Source organism: Narcine bancroftii, chromosome 4 (genome assembly GCF_036971445.1).
Source record: "Narcine bancroftii isolate sNarBan1 chromosome 4, sNarBan1.hap1, whole genome shotgun sequence".
Taxonomy (NCBI): Eukaryota; Metazoa; Chordata; class Chondrichthyes; order Torpediniformes; family Narcinidae; genus Narcine; species Narcine bancroftii.
Window position 1 is genome coordinate 188,564,129 of NC_091472.1, and position 20,369 is coordinate 188,584,497.

Genomic DNA, 20,369 nt, shown 5'->3' on the forward strand with positions numbered 1-20,369 from the left:
ATAAAGTTCACCAAGGTTTGGTGCTTGAAAGGTAAATGGTTACCGCTCAGGAAGGTTCTTGCTGGTTTTCAGCACGAGATTTGTTGTTCCAGGACACCCACAACGGATTCCTTTTTAATCAGCCACTTCAGTGTCTTGCCGAAGAAACTTGCCCTCTCAGGGTTCTCCAGATGATGACCTCCTTCTTTCAGGTCACCAGAGTTACCTTTTGTTTCTCTTATTTCAAGTGAAACATTAGACAGCCAGTCCTCTCCTCTTGCATGAACTACAAGGGCTTTGACCAGGCTAAACCAAGCACTCACAGCCCATCTTTCAAATGGGGTTTTTCCACAAGCTTGCCAGCTTGTCCTGTTCCAGTCCCAGCTGCTGCTGACTATAGCACTGCAAAACTGATCTGTGTCTCTGAAAGAAAACGTGTTAAACTCTCTCTCTGCTTGCAAAACCACATGATCCTCCTAAAACAGCAAGTTCCACTTCAGACAATCTGTGGCTCTGACAAGTTCTTTCATCTGTTGCCTTTTTTGTAAAAAAACAATTTATTAGTGAAGTCTCTTGGGCACTCTCCAAAGCGTTTGCAAAGGCTCTGGGGCTGACATGTCTAGCATGAGCAGAGCTCCACTATTTTAAATAAGATCTGGTTTGAAGTGTTTGTATGTGACCTACACAAAAAAAGCTGCCCCAATTTATCTCCCAAAAACATATCTATAATCTGTCACAATGCAAAGAAGTGATTACGAAAGAGGTGAGAGAGATCAAGTGACAGACTGCAGAAAACTCACAAAACCTTGATGTGTTACCTACAGAGCTAATATCCTATCAGACGAGTGGTGATCACAACTCCCCTTTTACTTTCGTGGGGGAACCGACAACGAGCAACTTTCACAATACTTCCAGAACTCAGACATAGGTCAGTCTAAAAGGACCATTACAGGTCATGATCCAAATGCAGTGATTCATCTGCTTCCAGATACCCAAATACAGTCCAAAGTGACCTTTTCTTTGGCCAAGGTGGGGTTCAACAATTCCCCTTCACAAATAGTCAGGGTGTGGTACACTAATTCCCCTTCAAAAATGTCTGTTCGTTTGGCCACAATGAGGATCAAAAACCTCTTGACAGGGAGAAATAAACAAATTGTCCATTACCACACAGCCACTCCAGCACAGTATTCCTTCAAAGAGCTGCTGCTTTAAAATGGCCCCTGATCAAACAATATGCTCTTTCCTTAATATGTTGGTCACATGACTCTGCACCCGTGTCCCTGGAACACTTCCTTGGTTCTTCAAAACTTGCAGTGTTTGCAGCTTGATTTGTTAGCTCCTAAAGTGGCAGTCCCACTAAAATGGAAATGAAAATGGGAGCACACAATACCTCCCATTACAAAAAAAAACTTTGAGCTGCAAGAACAAAATTTTAACTGCAACTGTAACACATTCACTATTTACATCGTCTCTCTCTTGGCTTGGCTTCGCAGACGAAGATTTATGGAGGGGTAATGTCCACGTCAGCTGCAGGCTCGTTTGTGGCTGACAAGTCCGATGCGGGACAGGCAGACACGGTTGCAGCGGTTGCAGGGGAAAATTGGTTGGTTGGGGTTGGGTGTTGGGTTTTTCCTCCTTTGCCTTTTGTCAGTGAGGTGGGCTCTGCGGTCTTCTTCAAAGGAGGTTGCTGCCCACCAAACTGTGAGGCGCCAAGATGCACGGTTTGAGGCGTTATCAGCCCACTGGCGGTGGTCAATGTGGCAGGCACCAAGAGATTTCTTTAGGCAGTCCTTGTACCTCTTCTTTGGTGCACCTCTGTCACGGTGGCCAGTGGAGAGCTCGCCATATAACACGATCTTGGGAAGGCAATGGTCCTCCATTCTGGAGACGTGACCTACCCAGCGCAGTTGAATCTTCAGCAGCGTGGATTCTATGCTGTCGGTCTCTGCCATCTCGAGTACTTCGATGTTAGGGATGAAGTCGCTCCAATGAATGTTGAGGATGGAGCGGAGACAACACTGAAAAGTGGCAAAGCAGCAGGTATGGATGGAATCCCCCCCAGAGGTCTGGAAGGCTGGCGGCAAAACTCTGCTTGCCAAACTGCATGAGTTTTTCAAGCTCTGCTGGGACCAAGGAAAGCTGCCTCAGGACCTTCGTGATGCCATCATCATTACCCTGTACAAAAACAAAGGCGAGAAATCAGACTGCTCAAACTACAGGGGAATCACGCTGCTCTCCATTGCAGGCAAAATCTTCGCTAGGATTCTCCTAAATAGAATTACACCTAGTATCGCCGAGAATGTTCTCCCAGAATCACAGTGCGGCTTTCGCGCCAAGAGAGGAACTACTGACATGGTCTTTGCCCTCAGACAGCTCCAAGAAAAGTGCAGAGAACAAAACAAAGGACTCTAAATCACCTTTGTTGACCTCACCAAAGCCTTCGACACCGTGAGAAGGAAAGGGCTTTGGCAAATACTAGAGCACCTCGGATGCCCCCCAAAGTTCTTCAACATGGTTATCCAACTGCACAAAAACCAACAAGGTCGGGTCAGATACAGCAATGAGCTCTCTGAACCCTTCTCCAATAACAATGGCGTGAAGCAAGGCTGCGTTCTCGCACCAACCCTCTTTTCAATCTTCTTCAGCATGATGCTGAAACAAGCCATGAAAGACCTCAAAAATGAAGACACTGTTTACATCCGGTACCGCATGGATGGCAGTCTCTTCAATCTGAGGCGCCTGCAAGCTCACACCAAGACACAAGGGCAACTTGTCCGTGAACTACTCTTTGCAGACGATGCTGCTTTCGTTGCCCATTCAGAGCCAGCTCTCCAGCGCTTGACGTCCTGTTTTGCGGAAACTGCCAAAATGTTTGGCCTGGAAGTCAGCCTGAAGAAAACTGAGGTCCTCCATCAGCCAGCCCCCCCACATCTCCATCGGGCACACAAAACTCAAAACGGTCAACCAGTTTACCTATCTCGGCTGCACCATTTCATCGGATGCAAGGATCGACAACGAGATAGACAACAGACTTGCCAAGGCAAATAGCGCCTTTGGAAGACTACACAAAAGAGTCTGGAAAAACAATCAACTGAAAAACCTCACAAAGATTAGCGTATACAGAGCCATTGTCATACCCACACTCCTGTTCGGCTCCGAATCATGGGTCCTCTACCGGCATCACCTAAGGCTCCTAGAACGCTTCCACCAGCATTGTCTCCGCTCCATTTACATGGTATAATACAGACAAATAACATTTTTCAATAGCATTGCTAACTTAACATCTTGAAAGGCAATCAGCAATTAAATTATCCTTGCCTTTAGTATGAGTTATCATGAAATCATATTCCTCCAGAATTAGACTCCAGTTTAGCAATCCTTTATTTTTGTTTTTCCATTTTACTCAAGAACACCAAGTGATTATGGTCAGTATATACAACAAATGGTCCCTGAGCAATGCAAAATGTTGCAAAGCCAGTACAAGGGATAATAATTCCTTCTCTATAGTAGAATAATTATTTTGATGTTTATGGGATTTCTTGGATATGTAATCCACTGGATGATCAATTTCTTTTGTAATAGCACTGCTCCCACAGCTTCATCGCTAGCATTTACTGCTAAACAAAATGGCTTCTCAAAGTCAGGTGTATTAAGCACAGGCTGGTGACATAAAATGACTTTCAGTTTGTCAAATGCTTCCTGACAAAATTCAGTCCAAATAAACTTTTCAAAGGAAAAGCAATTATCAGCAATTTTTTTTTTAAAAAAAACAGAACTTTGTATAATACCCATCCATTCCCGAAAACCTTCTAACAGCTTTCTTACCTGTGGGAATGGGAAACTCAGGACTCGACTAAACTTTTGCCTGAACAGACGCTAACTTATCTTGGTTATGTTGTTGGCCAAGGCAAGTCATAGTAGCATGGCCAAATTCTTTTGTAGCTAAATAAAGAGTAAAGTTTACTTTTGAAAGTTTGTCAATCAATTTCTCTAACTCAGAGATATGTGCTTCCCAGGTGTCATTCCCCAAAACCAAATCATTGGTACAAGCATCCATATGTTCTAGACCTTGAATCACAGAATTAATCATTTTTTGGAATGTCCCTGGAGCATTTTTCATTTCAAATAGCAAATATTGTATTCATATAACCCTGACGAGGTCACAAATGCAGAAATTTCCCTACCCCTGTCTGTTTAGAGAACACATCAGTAACCCTTCAACAAGTCCTCCTTCATTAGAAACTTAAGTCTTTCCAACCTTGTCTACACAATCATCCACCCTACAGATAGGATAAGCATCTGTCTTTGATACCACATTCACTTTTCTATAATCAGTGCAAAATCTAACTGTCCCATCTGGTTTAGGCACCAGGACACAAGGTGAACAATTTGAGATAGAACATCTAATAATATCATTCTTTAACATGGTTGAAGTCCCCATCAATGATGATCAGTCCATCAGGGTGTGTGGTCTGCAGTTCGTTTATTGCCTCGTACAGTTCCCAGATGGCCTCCTTAGCATTCGTGCATGGTGGGGGGGGGTGAGAATGTACACACCTACTATGAGGACCGTGATGAATTCTCGTGGTAATTAAAATGGTCTGCATCTGACAGTCACAAATTCCACCAGCATTGAGCAGTGATCGGAGACTCGTACCGAACCCCTACACCATTCCCATTCCGTGTTGATGTAAACGCACAGGCCACCGTCATGGGCTTTTCCAAACAGAGCTGCATCTCTGTCAGCCCAAAATAAAGTGAGCCCGTCCAGCTGAATGGTGGTGTGCGGGACCCTGCCACTGAGCCACGCTTGGTGAAGACCAAAGTACAGCAGTCCCTGTACTCCCACTGCATGGCCCTCTGGAGTCGGTTATTGTCCATTTCATTCACCAGGGAGCAAACATTGGAGAGCAGGATGGACAGGAAAGCAGGGCAGCAGCCTAGCACAGACCCCTGCTCACTTACCACACTTTCTCCACCTCGCCCATGGCTTCCTTCCTTCTCCTCCGCAATCCCAAGGCTTTATGACCTGTCCCCGCAGCAGCCCATGGTCGCGTAGCTCAGCCTGGAGGTCTTCTCAGAGGTAAGTAGTTACATTGCTAACTATTTTAAACTGTAATGAAGAGTAGTCATGACTTCACAAACTAAAATTATATAACTGTATAACACTTTAACTAAACTTTTTAACTGTAGTTAAAAGAAAAACAAAGTGAAACTACCGGTGTCCCGGAGAGGCCGCTGCATCCGACATCACACTGCCTCAACATCAACATCATGACAAGTTATTGGGGTTCTTTTAGGCACGACAAAGAAATAGGCTCCTAAATTTTAAAAGTAGCTATTTCATTTGTTCCTTTTCCTGGTGCTAAATATGAGCCAATTTAACATCCAAATTCTGAAAATTAGTCAGATGAACTGGGACAATGTTTTGTTTGAAGTGATCCTCACAAGAGTCAACTTGTGCCATCTCAGGGTCCTTAAACTTCTCAGTTTTACCAACAACCAACACCTTTGGGGAAGGCTGTTCCTCAATACCAGCCATTCTCAAAATAAGGTTTTAACATGTTGACATGGTGACTCTGTGTTTTATGTCTCCAATCAGGTGTTTTAATTACATAGTTGACTTCGTTCATATTTGACTCCATCTCATACGGGCCTGAAAATTTTGACCTAAGGGGATTAGAATTTGTTGGGAAGAGGATTAACACTTTATCCCCATTTGAAAGTTCTCACCCTAGCTTTTTTTAAAAAAAATCAAACCAAATCTTCATTTTACCTCAAGCCATTTTCAAATTCTCCTTAGCGAGTTCACAGACCTTCTGGAAACTATCTTTAAATTTTGAAACATAATCTAACAAATTCAACTACACATCCTCATTAACCCTTTGTTCCTTCAACAACACTAAAGGTGCTCTAAAGCTTAATGATTCTTGTACAGACTCTCTTATTGAAAACAAAAGCAAATGGACCCCCTCATCTCAGTCCTTCTCATTCTCAAGACAACAGGTCCTCTTCAGGTTTTGATGGTCAAATGGAACCTCTCCAAGGCCCCTCGAGATTCTGGATGATATGCAGATGACATAATTTGGTTATCCCCCAATTTATACACTAACTGCAGAAACAATCCCAATATAAAATTACTTCCCTGATCTGATTGGATCTCTTTAAGCAAACCAAGCAAAGTGAAAATTTTTTACGAGTTTTTGACACAGTTTTAGCTTTAATATTTCTAAATGGTATTGCTTCTGAGGCTGTATACATGACAATTAACAAATATTGATTTCAAGTTTTTGTCTTGGGTAATGGGCCAACACAATCCACAAAAGCTTTAGAAATGGGTTCGTCAAAAGCAGGAATAGGTTGTAAAGGAGTAACTGGGGGACCCTGATTGGGTTTACCTACAACCTGACAAAAGTGACAAGTCTGGCAAAATGTCACATCTTTTCTCAGGCTAGGCCAATAGAATTGTTTTATGATCTTTATAGTTTCCTTTACACCAAGACGGCCACCTAAGGGCATACTACGGACCAAGGTTAAAATTTCATCCCTACAGATTTTAGAAACTACAACCTGGTGAACAACTGCCCATTCTTCATTGGCAGGGATATCAAGTGGTCTCCACTTCCTCATTAACTCCCCTTCCTTAAAATAATATCCAAATGGCAATTTCCTCTCAAAGAGTGCCTCATCTCTTTTCAGGACAATAACAAATCCCCACTCTCTGGTTTAACACCAGAACTCTGGTCCAATGGAGAAGGATGCAAAGTCCTTGGCAGGTCATTACAACCCAAGTGCTGTTTTGCACTTTCACAGATTCTGGTCCCTTTTAAGTCAGTCTACATAGCACAGTCCACACTGGCAAGCTTTGTATCCATAACTTGAGTCACTGCCCAGGCTGGGTATTTATCCAAATCTGTCTTTGTCTCATCAAATGGAGGAACTAACCTAACCTCCCTACTAGTCACAAACCTCTCACTAAGACCAGAAGGTGGAACTCTGTTTCTCACCTTTTTTCATGTGACCAGGTTTCTTACAATAGGGGACCTGAAGGCTTTCTTTTCCTATTTCCCTTCATCTTTACCCCTAGCAGTACTTCCAGATTGGTTTTCTAACTTACATAGATATTCCACATTACCCTTTTGGAAGGTTTTATTTGGCATAAATCCAACACTCTGGAAGGCTCCACTTGGCACCAACTTAATCCTGTGAGTTAAAGCATACTCATCCACTAATTTAGCAGATTCCTGCTAAGTTTCCATTTCTTCCACAAACTGTCTTTGCCTCTCTGCTTCCTCCAATTCGTCTGCACTTTTCCAGTTCAAATTGTTTTTGTTTATCTGTTTCCTCAACCTTAAATCTCATTTGACGCTCTGAAAATCTAAGTTTTCTAAATCAATTTGTCCCACTGGTCACCACTGCTCATGGGATTCACTCTGCAGAAATTGTTTTAACTCCTCCTCTCCAAACTTCCCTTTTATTGCATAATAGTCACCTCTAACTCCCTGGATCTCTGACTTTGTCATCGTCGGTTTGACCACAGCAAGTTCCAACAACTCATTCTTTTTTGCCCTCTGCAAAGGTTGGTGATCCCAAAAACTTATCAATGTCCATCACTGCTGTTATTCCACACACAAGCCTTTTAATTGGCTCAAAAAAATCTGATCAAATTGAAAATTAATCAATCACTAAGTTCCAATTTTGGTGTGATTCCGGACGAGCCCCTAATTATATTATGTCTCAGAAACCAGCAATAGAAAATCGCCAAGACAGTGTTGTATTTAATATTTTTATTTGTTAATTACCAATAACGTGTGTGTGTGTGTGTGTGTGTGTGTGTGTGTGTGTGTGTGTGTGTGTGTGTGTGTGTGTGTGTGTGTGTGTGTGTGTGTGTGTCACCAGACCTTTACTGCTTAAGCACAATTCTGGAGAGCTTTTCCATTGTCATTCTTAGATATTCAGTGTTGACACAAAGACTCTTAAGTTGATGCAAATAAGTGAATGCAAATGAGGTGGGAGAGACCAGGTAACAGACTGCAGAAAACTCAATAAACCTTGCCCAGTTAATTCCAGAGCTAATGCTATTTCAGACGAGTGCTGATCACAACTCCCTTTTGTAAGGAAACCAACGAGTGACTTTCACAATACTTTCAGAACCCAGACGTGAGTCAGTTCAAAAAGACCATTATAATCGTCACGATCCAAATGCAGTGATTCCTCTGCTTCCAGAAACCCAAATATGGGTAAAAGTGACCTTTTCTTTGGCTACAGTGGGGTTCAACAATTCCCCTTCAAAAATAACCATTCCTTTGGCCATGGTGGGGAACAAAATCCCACGGACAGGGAGAAATAAACAAATTGTCCATTACCACAGACACTCCAGCACAGTATTCCTTCAACAAGCTGCTGCTCCCAGTATTGCCTCTTAAAAATGGCCCTGATCAAACAATGTGCTATTTCTTTAATATAATGGTCACTACTCTGCACCTGTGTCCCTAGAACGTTTCCTTGCTTCTCTTCAGAAGTAGCGAAATGAGTACGTGCAGAGTTATCTCAAAAGCTTGCGGGGTTTGCAGCTTGCTTTGTTAGCTCTTAAAGTGACAGTCTCACTAAAATGGAAATGAAAATGGGAGCACGTAATAATGATCAACAAGCCTAACCTATTAAAAACTCTGATTACCCACAGCTTTACTTGTACAAAGTCAGATTCACCCATCCTTTATTACCAGTCCCAACAATCTTTCTTCACCTTTGAGCACGAAATTAAAATTCTTACTTTTTACATTTTCAGCATCCAGTCTCTTTTGTTTACTTTGTCATTTATAATTATCTTTACTGTCAACTCTTGCGACAAACAGCGTTATGTCAATCTAGCTGATAACATTCCACCTTAAATCAATCAACATGGTCCTCCACACAGATTTCAAAATAGATTAAAAAATTAGACATTCAGCACAGCAATTTGTTGTGTGACTTCATTAGCTTCACCAGCACTTTTATGTACTCACTGCAATTCATTTCTCTTTTTACAATGATTATCTATGGCAAATTGGCAATTTAAAAACATTGGTTGATAGCTAAATGTAACCTTCAGTAGTTGAGCATGTACTCCCTACAAAGTATCTATGCACGCCATTGTTAATTTGAAAAGGGCTGACACCCATTACACTACTGGCAAACACTTAATTTTCTTATTCAAAACTGGTTTGATTTTTCCAGAACTTTGCTTTTTCCCCCCCCCCACTTATATTGAAGTACAATCCTTGCACATACAAATATTAAAAGAAATAAAATTTTTAATAAATTCTATATCTTCTGCACTAGGAAACTTCTCTTAACACTTAGATGAGCCTATGGTGAAACTTTCCTTAATAACAAATAGTCTTGATAAACATAGTGAGTACTTTTATTATCCAGGGTAACATTGATCCAGCTAGCCAGTTCTTTAGCAATAAATCACAACATTTCATTCATGATGATATTTCTTTAACAATTATTTCAATTATTATAAAACACTTTGGGCATCCCCTGGTTGTAAAAACATTAGGAGATCTTCTATAGTCATCCAAGCAGGTCAATGAAAGTCTTCTTTTGAGCAACAGATCTCATTGACCTGCTTGGATGACTATGGAAGGACTCCTAATGTTAATGGACAAAGAGTAGGGGTGTTAAGCCAATCTTAAGTAACATTCATCCTTGAACAAAATTGGTCATTTTGTTCATAGGCTTCACATATATAAACTGGTTATCAAGTTTGCCTCTATGGAATATGCAATAAATTGACCCTCAAAATTGATTTAATCGTGAAGTTTTTTGAAATGTTGACAATATGAGAAGAGCTATCCAAATATTCTTTCTTACAACAAGGGTAAGGCTATGCGAGGAGTCAGAGGAAAATTTAATTTTTTTTTCTTCAGTATTCACTAAGGAAAGGAATATTGAGACAGGTGAAGTAAGGAAAACTAGTAGGAAGGTCATGGAAAATATATAGATTACTGAGGAGCTTGTACTGGCTATTTTAAAGAGAATAAAGGTGGATACATGTCCAGGTCCTCACCTAAGGCCTTGACGGAGGTTGGTGTAGAAATAGTGGGGGTGTGGCAGGCTAAGCCACTCTGCAAGTGAACTGGGTAACAGAGCTGAGGACTTGGGGTGGGGGGGTGGGCAAAGAGCCCCGATGTACCGGGTGCACTTCCAGCCCTAGGAGCTGACGTCACTTACATCCCAGGAGTCGCAAGCGTCATCGGGAACTAGGAGATACAAGTACACGCATGTGAGTTCAATTAAAATCATTTGGTCTAGCTCATTCACGGTCACCAGTGTGGTTTGTTCACTGCACCTCCTTGCAACCACAGGGGCTCTGACAGAAATATTTAAAATGTCATTAGCCATGGGGAAGGTGCCAGAGGACTGGAAGGTAGCTCATGTTATTCCACTGTTTAAAAAAGGCTCTAAAAGTAAACGGGGTAATTATAGAACTGAGAGTCTGACATCGGAGTTTAATACTGAGAAATGTGAGGTGCTACATTTTGGTAGGACTAATCAGCAAAGATCACACACCTTGAATGCTAGACGATTGAGGACTGCAGTAGAACAAAAGGATTTAGGAATTCTGGTACATAATTCCCTGATGGTGTAGTCACATGTAGGTAGGGTGGAGAAGAAAGATTTTGGGATGTTGGCCTTCATAAATCAGAGTACTGAGTACAGGAGTTGGGATGTCATGTTGAAGTTGTAAAGGGCATTGGTAAAACCAAATTTGGAATATTGTGTGCCATCAAATTATAGGAAAGATATCAAAAGAGAAAGTGCAGATAAGATTTACAAGAATGTTGCCTGGGTTTCAGGGTTTGAGTTACAGGGAAAGGTTAATCAGTCTAGGACTTTATTCCCTGAAGCATAGAAGATTGAGGGGTGATTTGATAGAGGTATTTAAAATTTTGAGGGGGATAGTTAGTAAATGTGGATAGGCTTTTTTCATTCAAAGTGGGAGAGATTCAAACAAGAGGACATGGATTGAGATTGAAGGGGGAAAAGTATAGGGGAAACATGAGGAGGAATTTCTTCATTGAGGGTGGTATGAGCTTCCAGCCAAAGTGGTAGTTGGATAAGTAAATGGACGAGAGAGGTATGGAAGTTTATGGCCTGGGTGCAGGTTCATGGGACTAGGTGGGAGAAGGTGTCTAGCATGGATTAGAAGGGCCGAACTGGCCTGTTTCTCTGCCGTAATTGTTATATAGTTATATGATTTACAAGTTGTGGAATAACAAACATGTACAATATATTTAGTATATACTCTTTCGAACATCACTGATTAGTTGTGAAGCAAGTTCTAATTTTCTATTGGGACCATGAAATACAAACTATCCTACCAATAGAAGCAACCATTTCCACTGTAATTTACACTTTTGGCAACATTGCAAAGGGACCACAGGATTTCTTCTTTTTTTCTTTGGCTTGGCTTCGCGGACGAAGATTTATGGAGGGGTAATGTCCACGTCAGCTGCAGGCTCGTTTGTGGCTGACAAGTCCGATGCGGGACAGGCAGACACTGTTCCAGCGGTTGCAAGGGAAAATTGGTTGGTTGGGGTTGGGTGTTGGGTTTTTCCTCCTTTGCCTTTTGTCAGTGAGGTGGGCTCTGCGGTCTTCTTCAAAGGACTGACCACAGGATTTATTTTTTTAATAAAGGGCCTATAAATTCTCGTGTACCATTCAGAGTGTTCATATGGTTTGAAATAAAGTGAATGTTTAATATCACTTTCCCACAACATCCCTAATCAAAATACAATCTGATCATAAAACCATGAGCAACTCTCAAAATATTACACAAGAATTTGCTAATTTCTTTTACAAAGTTCTAACAGAAGTGAAAATGCAAATATAAATTTAATTTTCAGGCATCAATTTTACTTATTTTGCGAGGCAGCACAAAGCTCTCTGACAGTTTTGCAGTTAAGCTTTTGAAAATAGGCAGTTATTTCATCGGAACTTCTACAAACCAATATCAAAAAGAGCTTGGTGCCACTGAATAAAAAGCAACATAAGTTAGCAAATACTTAAGTATGGCCAAGAACAAGATAGTGCAAATATCAATAGAATCACACCCCACAAGCATGCTGCAGGTACAAATGGAGAGAAAGCAGAAAACTGCATTCAGGCAATTTCTAGCTGAACCTTATTTTCATCTCTGAACCTCCAAATTTCATTAAGGTAACAAGGCCTCACTTTGGCCTTTCCAATTTTTCCAATGATCACTTTTGGTAAAATATAGTTGCAATATGTTTGCAGAATTTATTTCTATAACTGAAAAATAATCCACTCACTTGTGCATTGGAAACTTTAATAGACATATACACAAAGTTTCAGGCCCAAAATGCACACTATAAACAATGTTTTTTTTTATTTGCAAAAAACAAACAGTGTTAAACATTTACGGTTTTACTTTCAAAAATGTGAATAGCTATCAATTCAATTTCAGGAACAAACCCATTATTACTAAAGGACACAGTTTACAACAGTCATAAATAACAACTTGATGATAACATTAGAAATATTATCATCATCGCTGATAAAGAGAAGCACGATAAGTTCTTGGAAACAGAATCACAATTATGACTGCAAATGCCTCCATTGGTTGTCTTTTAACAAGTCAGCATCATAATTATCAGATCCCCACCTTCTTTACATGGCTTAATTTACTGATACACCCAAGTGCAGGATAACACTACACATGGAACGTGTAGAATATAGATAAATAAACAAACATGAAATACTGAGAAACTCCAATCCCAAGTGAATGTATTGAGGACAAAAAACAAAACTTGGGTCAAAAATAGAAACATGAAGGATCCGGTGTTGTTTCCCAAATGACTGATGATTAGTATTGACAGCAAATTCAAATGCTATTAATGTGAATAGCCAATGAATCTCTTGTTGTCTAAAATCCAGAGGTAAGCTACTTAATTAGTTGCTTAATGGCACCTGGAGGTCACCTGACACATGCCTGTTCCTGCAACAGGAATACTGAAAAAATAACACTTAACAGTAGGCAGATAAGGAGTCACATGATGGAGTAGTGGACAGTAGGGTAAAACCAGCCCTCTCCAGAAAAAGAGAAAAAAAAGTCAAGAAAAGACAAAGCTTAACAAATATAAAGTATAAGAAATAGAAGATAAAGTTGCAGAGAAGAGAAAGAAGATGGCACCAAAGAAGGAAAAAGTAAAAACAACGGGGAAAAAAGTCCCAGAAAAGAAAGAAGACAGCCTTACCTGCACGAAGGAACAGGGAGCCATGGTGGCGAAGAGCACCCGATCTCAGAGGTTGGTGCCGGCCCCGCGGAGTCGCAACCCCCCCCAACCAGTGGACTGCCAAACGAAAGTGCGCAACTCCTCGTGCATGCACAGTGCGCAATCAAAGGTAAAACACCGACGGGAGGGGGGCTCAGCCGAGGAGCAGGCAACCACGGTGTGACCAGCTGAGGTACGCCTGACACCAGGGCTCTCAGCTGGAAGATGAGGAAGGTGGCAGGAGAGGGAGTGAGGAACCAGGCAAGGAAGAAAGTCAACAGGGTGAATGGCAAGAGGAGCAGCAGCAGGAGGCCCGACAGATGAGCAGCCCAGGAGGGGAGGATCAACAACAAGAGGCCCAGCAAGAAGAGGCCCGACAAAGTGATACAAGCAACTCATCAGGAGAATCAGAAGAGACACAGATACAAAGAAGAGAAGATACAGACACAGAAGAAGAGGAAGACGACGACCAAGATCTTCACAGAGAAATAGAAGGTAAAACTGATGGACAGAATATAGATAAACCCTTTTTTAAAGAACAAATGAGAGCATTAAAAGAATGGTTGTCATTAGAATTTAGTGCAATTAAAAGAAAAATGAAAAGAACCAAAGATAAAATGCAAAGTTTAGAACGGGTCATGACAGAAATAGGGAAAAGAGTAGAAAATCTGGAAGAACAAGAAACGGCTGTAGAAATGGAAGTAAATGACAAGAGGAAAATTGGAAGAAACTGACAAAAAAATTAAAGAGACACAAGAGTTGTTAGCTCAGAAAATTGATATGTTGGAAAATTATAGTAGGAGAAACAACATAAAAAATGGGCCTGAAGGAGGGTGAAGAAGGCACAGACATGAAGGAATTTATAAAAGGATGGATTCCGAAGGTCCTGGGAACGACAGAAATTGAAATAGAAAGGGCACACAGAGGACTTGCTCCGAAACCGCAGATACATCAAAAACCAAGATCCATCTTAGTAAAATTTTTGAGATATATGACAAAAGAAAATATACTGTAGTGGAAAAGGAGTAAAGTTAGAGAAGACAATAAACCATTGGAATACAAGGGTCAAAAAATTATTTTTTACCCAGACATAAGTTTTGAACTCTTAAAGAAGAGGAAAGAGAGTTTAATACAGCAAAATCGATTCTATGGCAAAAAAGGTTATAAATTCATGTTAAGACATCCAGCCGTGTTTAAAATATTTATTCCCAGGGAGCAAAACAGACTGTTCTCGGATCCGGAGGGAGCACAAGAATTTGCAGAGCATTTGCAGGATAGAAGGAGAGATGAAATAAGAATGAAGAAAGGTGATAAAGTATATATAAAGATGTAAAAACAATGTATATGTAAAGAAATAAAGAGGAAAAAGAGAGGGGAAGGAAGTGGAAAAAAAGGGAGAGCTTTGTTATGTGTTTTAAAAAAAAAAGTGTTTTCTGGGGGGAGATTGAGTTTAAAAAGAGAAAAGAGATGAAAATGGGACAAAGGGGAATGGAGGTCGTGAGGAAGCAGAAAAGAGGTGTCAACAAGATACAAGATGGCCATGTTGAACTATATGACTATAAACATTAATGGAATACATAACCAAATTAAAAGGAAGAGGCTATTAAATTTACTAAGAAAAAAAAATGATACATCATTTGTGCAGGAAACGCATCTAACTGAAGTAGAACATAAATTAAAGAGAGACTGGATACGTAGCGGCAGCATCATATAATTCAAAAGCTAGAGGTGTAGCCATATTAGTTAACAATAAACACAAGGTTATGCATGATACAGTATAATTGGTTACACAAGTTATCTATCACTCCTCAAAATTTAAAAGAATGGGATCCAACATTATCAGATAGATGTTTTCACTGTAATAAGGAAATAGGAACAACAATACATACAATTTGGGCATGTACGAAAGTGAATATTTTAGGAAGCTCTAAATCAGATATTAAATAAAATCACAAAAAATCCAGAGATCTTTCTTTTAAGTAACATGTAGTAATGAATTAGGCCTCAAATTAGATAAAATGCAAAAAAGATTCATTATGATAGCCTTGGCAAGAGCAAAAACAGTGTATAATGTTAACTTGGAAAATGGAAGAATACAGCAATGGTACATGGAAATAAATAAATATATTCCATTGGAAAAAATAATATATAATTTAAAAAATCAAGTCACATTATTTGAACAAATTTGGGAACCATATATGGAACATAACAGAGAGAGCTTGCCTCGGTCCTCCACCCCCTAAAATGATAAGATGACAAAACGATTTGATTCAGTGTTTAAAAACAGATGATGCATTTTTTGTTGTTTATTTTTCATTGTGTGAAGACATTGTTTTATTGTACTGTATATGTTGAATATTTATTGGTTTTGGAAGGGGGTGGAAAGGGGGGAGGGGGAAAAAAGGAAAAAAATGCCACTATGTATATTTAATGAGAAATGTTTGTATATATTTTGGTTGATATGATTCAATGTGAAAATTAAAAAATTTTTAAAAACAGTAGGCAGATAATGAAAAATTCTTCTAGTTGTGGAGGTCTTCAACGGGGATAGTTGGTACAAAATGGAGTTAGATCCTAATCGAAGGGAAGTATTACAACTTACACAAAAATTCTGCAGGTGCACTGTGGAAAGCTAACTGACGGGTTGCATCACAGCCTCGTTTGGTAATTCGAGTGCCCAAGAATGTCACAAACATAGCCAGATCCATCATGGGTTCCCAACCACTGAAAGATCTATGTGAAGCACTGCTTCAAGAAGATGGCCATCATCATAAAGGACCCCCATCATCCTAGTCACTAAACTCTTTTCACTACAACCTTTGGGTTGGAGGTACAGAAGATCAGCACCCAAGGTTCAAGAACAGATTCTTTCCAAAAGACTTTTGACCCTTCCCTTGCTACACTAATCATAGTCTCCTCTGACCCCGCTAAAGAACTCTCGGAACTATCTTTATGTTTTTTTTTAAATGACCTATCTTTTGTATTTATTATCAATTGTTAATATATTGTACATTATTGTTTTTTTTAAAATGAAAAACCAATTCAGCTGAATTTTGGTCACATCATCATCAAATATGAATTTTGTACTTTTACAATGCAAATAAAAACATGATAACATAATTTAATCTGTAAAGTAGCAAATATTTTAAAATAAATGAGGAGAGACTTGGGTCACAAGACCAAACAGGGTCAAAATATTAAGAGTATTAATGAATCTCCTTATTTGCAAAATCACATCAAGCAAGTTCTACCACTAAACGTATTCACAAGTCATAATTCTCAGGTGTTTTAAATAAATAATTCATTATGGGTTTGATGTTTCTTGGCAGTAAATTTGAACAAAAACTAGACAATTAATAGACTGCAGAATCTACGACTTCATTTGCACAACCAAAAGTGTCATACCTAACAAAAATTAAGTGAGACAGTCAACCTCTGACTGCAGTTCAGAGCTCAACTACAAACCTACAAGAGAGGAGACTGGCATAATTTTGGCCCTCTGGCTTTAAAGAGAAAATTACAATACATCATCCTAGTCAATATGGTAAGTAGTTCTGAAGCAAATTGAGCGAGACGGTGATCAACTCAACATTATACTAGTACAAGCTGATTCACTCAAGTTAAACAATATTACATGAGAATACAACACACCACAAAACAATGTTGTTCTGACCTACTTAACAACTTAAACCTTGCCTTCCTCACCGCTTCATTTTTTTTTGCATGTGCCTATCCAAGCGCAAATGACCTTGTTGTACCAGCCTACATCACCACCCCTGACAACGCAATCCAGGCACTCCCCTAAACTTTCCTCCCATCATCCAAAATGACTTGAAACTAACTTGCCACAGCAGGACGAGAAAGCTGAAATTAATGAAAGCCAAATTTAGAGCGAGTGAGAAAGGGGCAGCACATTTTTTTTTAATACGTGGAAGCAAAATCCGGGAATAATTTCTGGCAGCAATTTGAACTTGGTCGGGGCTGTTTACCTCGCATCAAGCCAGGCAAACACACAATACCTCCTTTCTAAGCATTACCAATTCGGACGAAAGCTCGCCAAATCTGGAATAGTGATGTTCTCTCCCTCTTCCTGATCGACAGAGTTTTGCATTTGTTTCTGATTCACCACAATCTTTCACTTTTCTGGGAGGGGGGGGGGTCACTTCTCCTAACACAACCGTTTTAAGAAAAAGAGGGCGGGCGGGGGTAGCAGATTCTGTCCGATTTCAGCGGGGAACGAAGAAAACTGGCAGCAAACTGGCTTTTTGTGCAGCTCGTTGAAAGGACACGCACTGACCGTGCTTCTATTCTGTTGGTTTGTTTCTTTGACAAAGAGAGCATCGTCTGTTTTTCCTTCCTACCCATGCTTTTTGGTTCATATTAAAGTGGCCGACAAGACTTCGTTTCAGCCCCGACCCTGTCCTTGTATCCGCCTGAAAACGCGCAGGGAGCCAACGAAGGAAAACAAAATCCGCCTCCGGGCTTCTTTCCCACGGGGCCTTGGGTCCATTCCAAGGCGTCTAAGAATAGCTCTTGAAAGGAAAACAAAGCCGGGGCATCGAGTTTCCTGCGGCCCCTTCCCCCACCCCTCGGCGAGCGGTCCGCGCCCGCAGGCCTCGCTCCGCTCCTCACCTGTACGCCAGAGTCATGCACTCGAACAACTTGGTCAGCGAAGCGTCGATGGACAGATGCGACGAGCTGAAGGGCCCGAAGCAGTAAGTCTGGCACGTCTGCTTGTTGACCGTGTCGAAGTCATAACCTTTCTTGGGTGGGTGCTCTCGGTGTGGCGACGACACCATGAAATGCCCGCTGTGGATGATCTGATGCTCGTCCGACTTCTTCAAGTTCGGCTCGTCCGCGTCAGAATCGTCGTCGGGCTCCTGCTTAATAATGGCCGGCGCCCGAGCCGAGCGCAGTAAAAACTCGTCTTTCGCCATCCTGACACGCTCACGGAGCTTGGCGCTGTTCAACGAGGCGAGCGAGGGGCGACTTTCCCATTGCCTTCATTCGGCAGCTCGCAATGACATCAGAGCAGGTCGGTGGAGGGGAGGGGAGGGGGGGGGGAGTGAGAAAGAGCCGGAGCCAATCAGAATCCCGAGACTCTTAAAGGCGCATGGCAACTGACAGTCCGCAGCTTGCAATTGGTCAGATCACTGCCGACGCCCACTACAGGTCACTGCTTGAGCAGCAGAAACTGGAGCTGAAATACAATTCAGCTTTCTTTTTAAAAATATTGATCCAAAACGTAGATTGAAAGATTTAAAAAGACCAATATGTACTTCTCCAAAAGTACATATAAAAATTGTGTACTCCTCTCCCTCAAACCCCTGTTGAAAAGATCACAAAAGAAACCCCCACCCCCCCCCCCCTCAATCATCAAACCCCCTCCCTCTATCCAAGGTTTGCTCTGATATTTAAAGTACTTAAGAAATGAAGGACGACATCTGGAAGCCAGACAGCTCTATTCGGGAGCATCCAAACACCCTAATTCCTTCAGTTATGGTAATACTCCATGAACACAAATACAATTGTTTTTTAAAAGTACTGAGACCAAAGTATAATCTCTTATTTTTAAATGACGATAGAAACTGTATACTTTTGAGATGTTATATATAAATGGGATTCGAAATTAATATCTGGGGAGAGGGAGAAACATTTGACTAATATCAGGAATGAGGTAAACAACGAAATAGGAACCTAATATGCCTTTGATACAACATTGACTTATTCCATTCTCAATGATAATCAATTTTTAAACATTTGGTCTCAGAAAGGAATTAGATATATAGACTGATGCAAGTGAAGACACTTAATGTCATTTGAACAATTAGAAAATAAATATGGGATACAAAATAATACTTTTTTGTTATTATCAATTAAGGGCTTATTTAAGAGATAAACTAGGTCCAACAATGTTATTATCAAAATGTGGTGATGTAGAATTGCTGATTTATAATAGACATTCAAAAATTATTTCAGCTCTGTACACTTTATTGCAGAAGGGGACTCTCAAACAAGGATACATAGGTCCAGGCAGCAATGGGAGATGGATTTAAAAATTAATATTGACGAACAAAATTGGTCAGAGTCGAGATTGTATAAATACTATAAATGTTAGATTTTTAGTTCCTTTTTTTTACAGCAATTATATCTCATAACACAGAGATTAAATAGGTTGAAATCAGACTCATCAGACCCGTGTTTTAGATGCAGCCATGAGATAGGTTTCTTTTTTTAAAAAGCATTATTCTTGGTCCTGCTCTAAAGTGAGACCCTTTTGGTTAAATTTGACTTTAAGAACAGGTTACAGGAATTAAATTCTTGTAGAACCCAGTTATTTTTATTAGGTTAATATTGAAGGGGTAAGACCAAAATTGAAATTATCTATACATCAAAAAGAATTTGTAAAGACTGCTTTAGCGGTAGCAAGAAAATGTATAGCAGTAACATAGAAATCGGACACCCATTTAGTTCTGGAGCGATGGAACGGAGACATGCATAGGAGTGTTCCTCTTGAACAAATATTATGTTTTTCCTACTTTTCCTTTTTCATCTTTCTTTTCTCTTTCCTTGAGGTTTTTTTTAAGGGGATAGGGGTTTCATATCATCATGTATAATGGATTCAATATTAATATTTGATTATTGTACTTTGCATCTGGCTATTACATGTATGAAAAATGTTTAAATAAAATTTTCAAAAAAGCGTATACTTGGGAAATCTAATCAATATTATACATAAAAATCAACAACACTCATGCAACGCTGGCTCGGGTGTTCTAGGATTTGGAACCAATAATAAAGGGACAATGTGCAGAAACACTACTTAATAAGGAGTTAAACAAGTTAAAGCATTTCGATTGCACCCATACCTCCTCCCTCACCACTATTCAGGGCCCTAAATAATCCTTCCACCTGAAGGAACACTTCTCATGAATCTGTAGGGATTATTTGCTCTATCCGGTGCTCCAAGCTGTGACCTCAAAATGTCCTCTGCAACAGCAAGAACCTCCCAGTGGCCAACTTATTTTAATTCCACATCTACCTGCTTTTCCCACAAACGGCTAAGGCCCAAAACCTTGGTTACCTTTTACTTCCAATGGATACTGC

At 40.3% G+C, this 20,369-nt stretch overlaps 1 protein-coding gene across 6 annotated transcripts in view; it reads right to left on the bottom strand.

The window, feature by feature from the left end:
* Positions 1 to 18,281, bottom strand: part of mlxip (MLX interacting protein) — a 121,739-nt gene extending 103,458 nt beyond the window's left edge. For all 6 annotated transcript variants that reach the window (XM_069933267.1, XM_069933262.1, XM_069933264.1 and 3 more), the window contains exon 1: positions 17,895 to 18,281. In XM_069933267.1, coding sequence (XP_069789368.1) covers positions 17,895 to 18,199 — 305 coding nt within the window. In that variant the 5' untranslated portion in view covers positions 18,200 to 18,281. The remainder of the gene's footprint in view (positions 1 to 17,894) is intronic.
* Between the last annotated feature and the right edge of the window lie 2,088 nt (positions 18,282 to 20,369).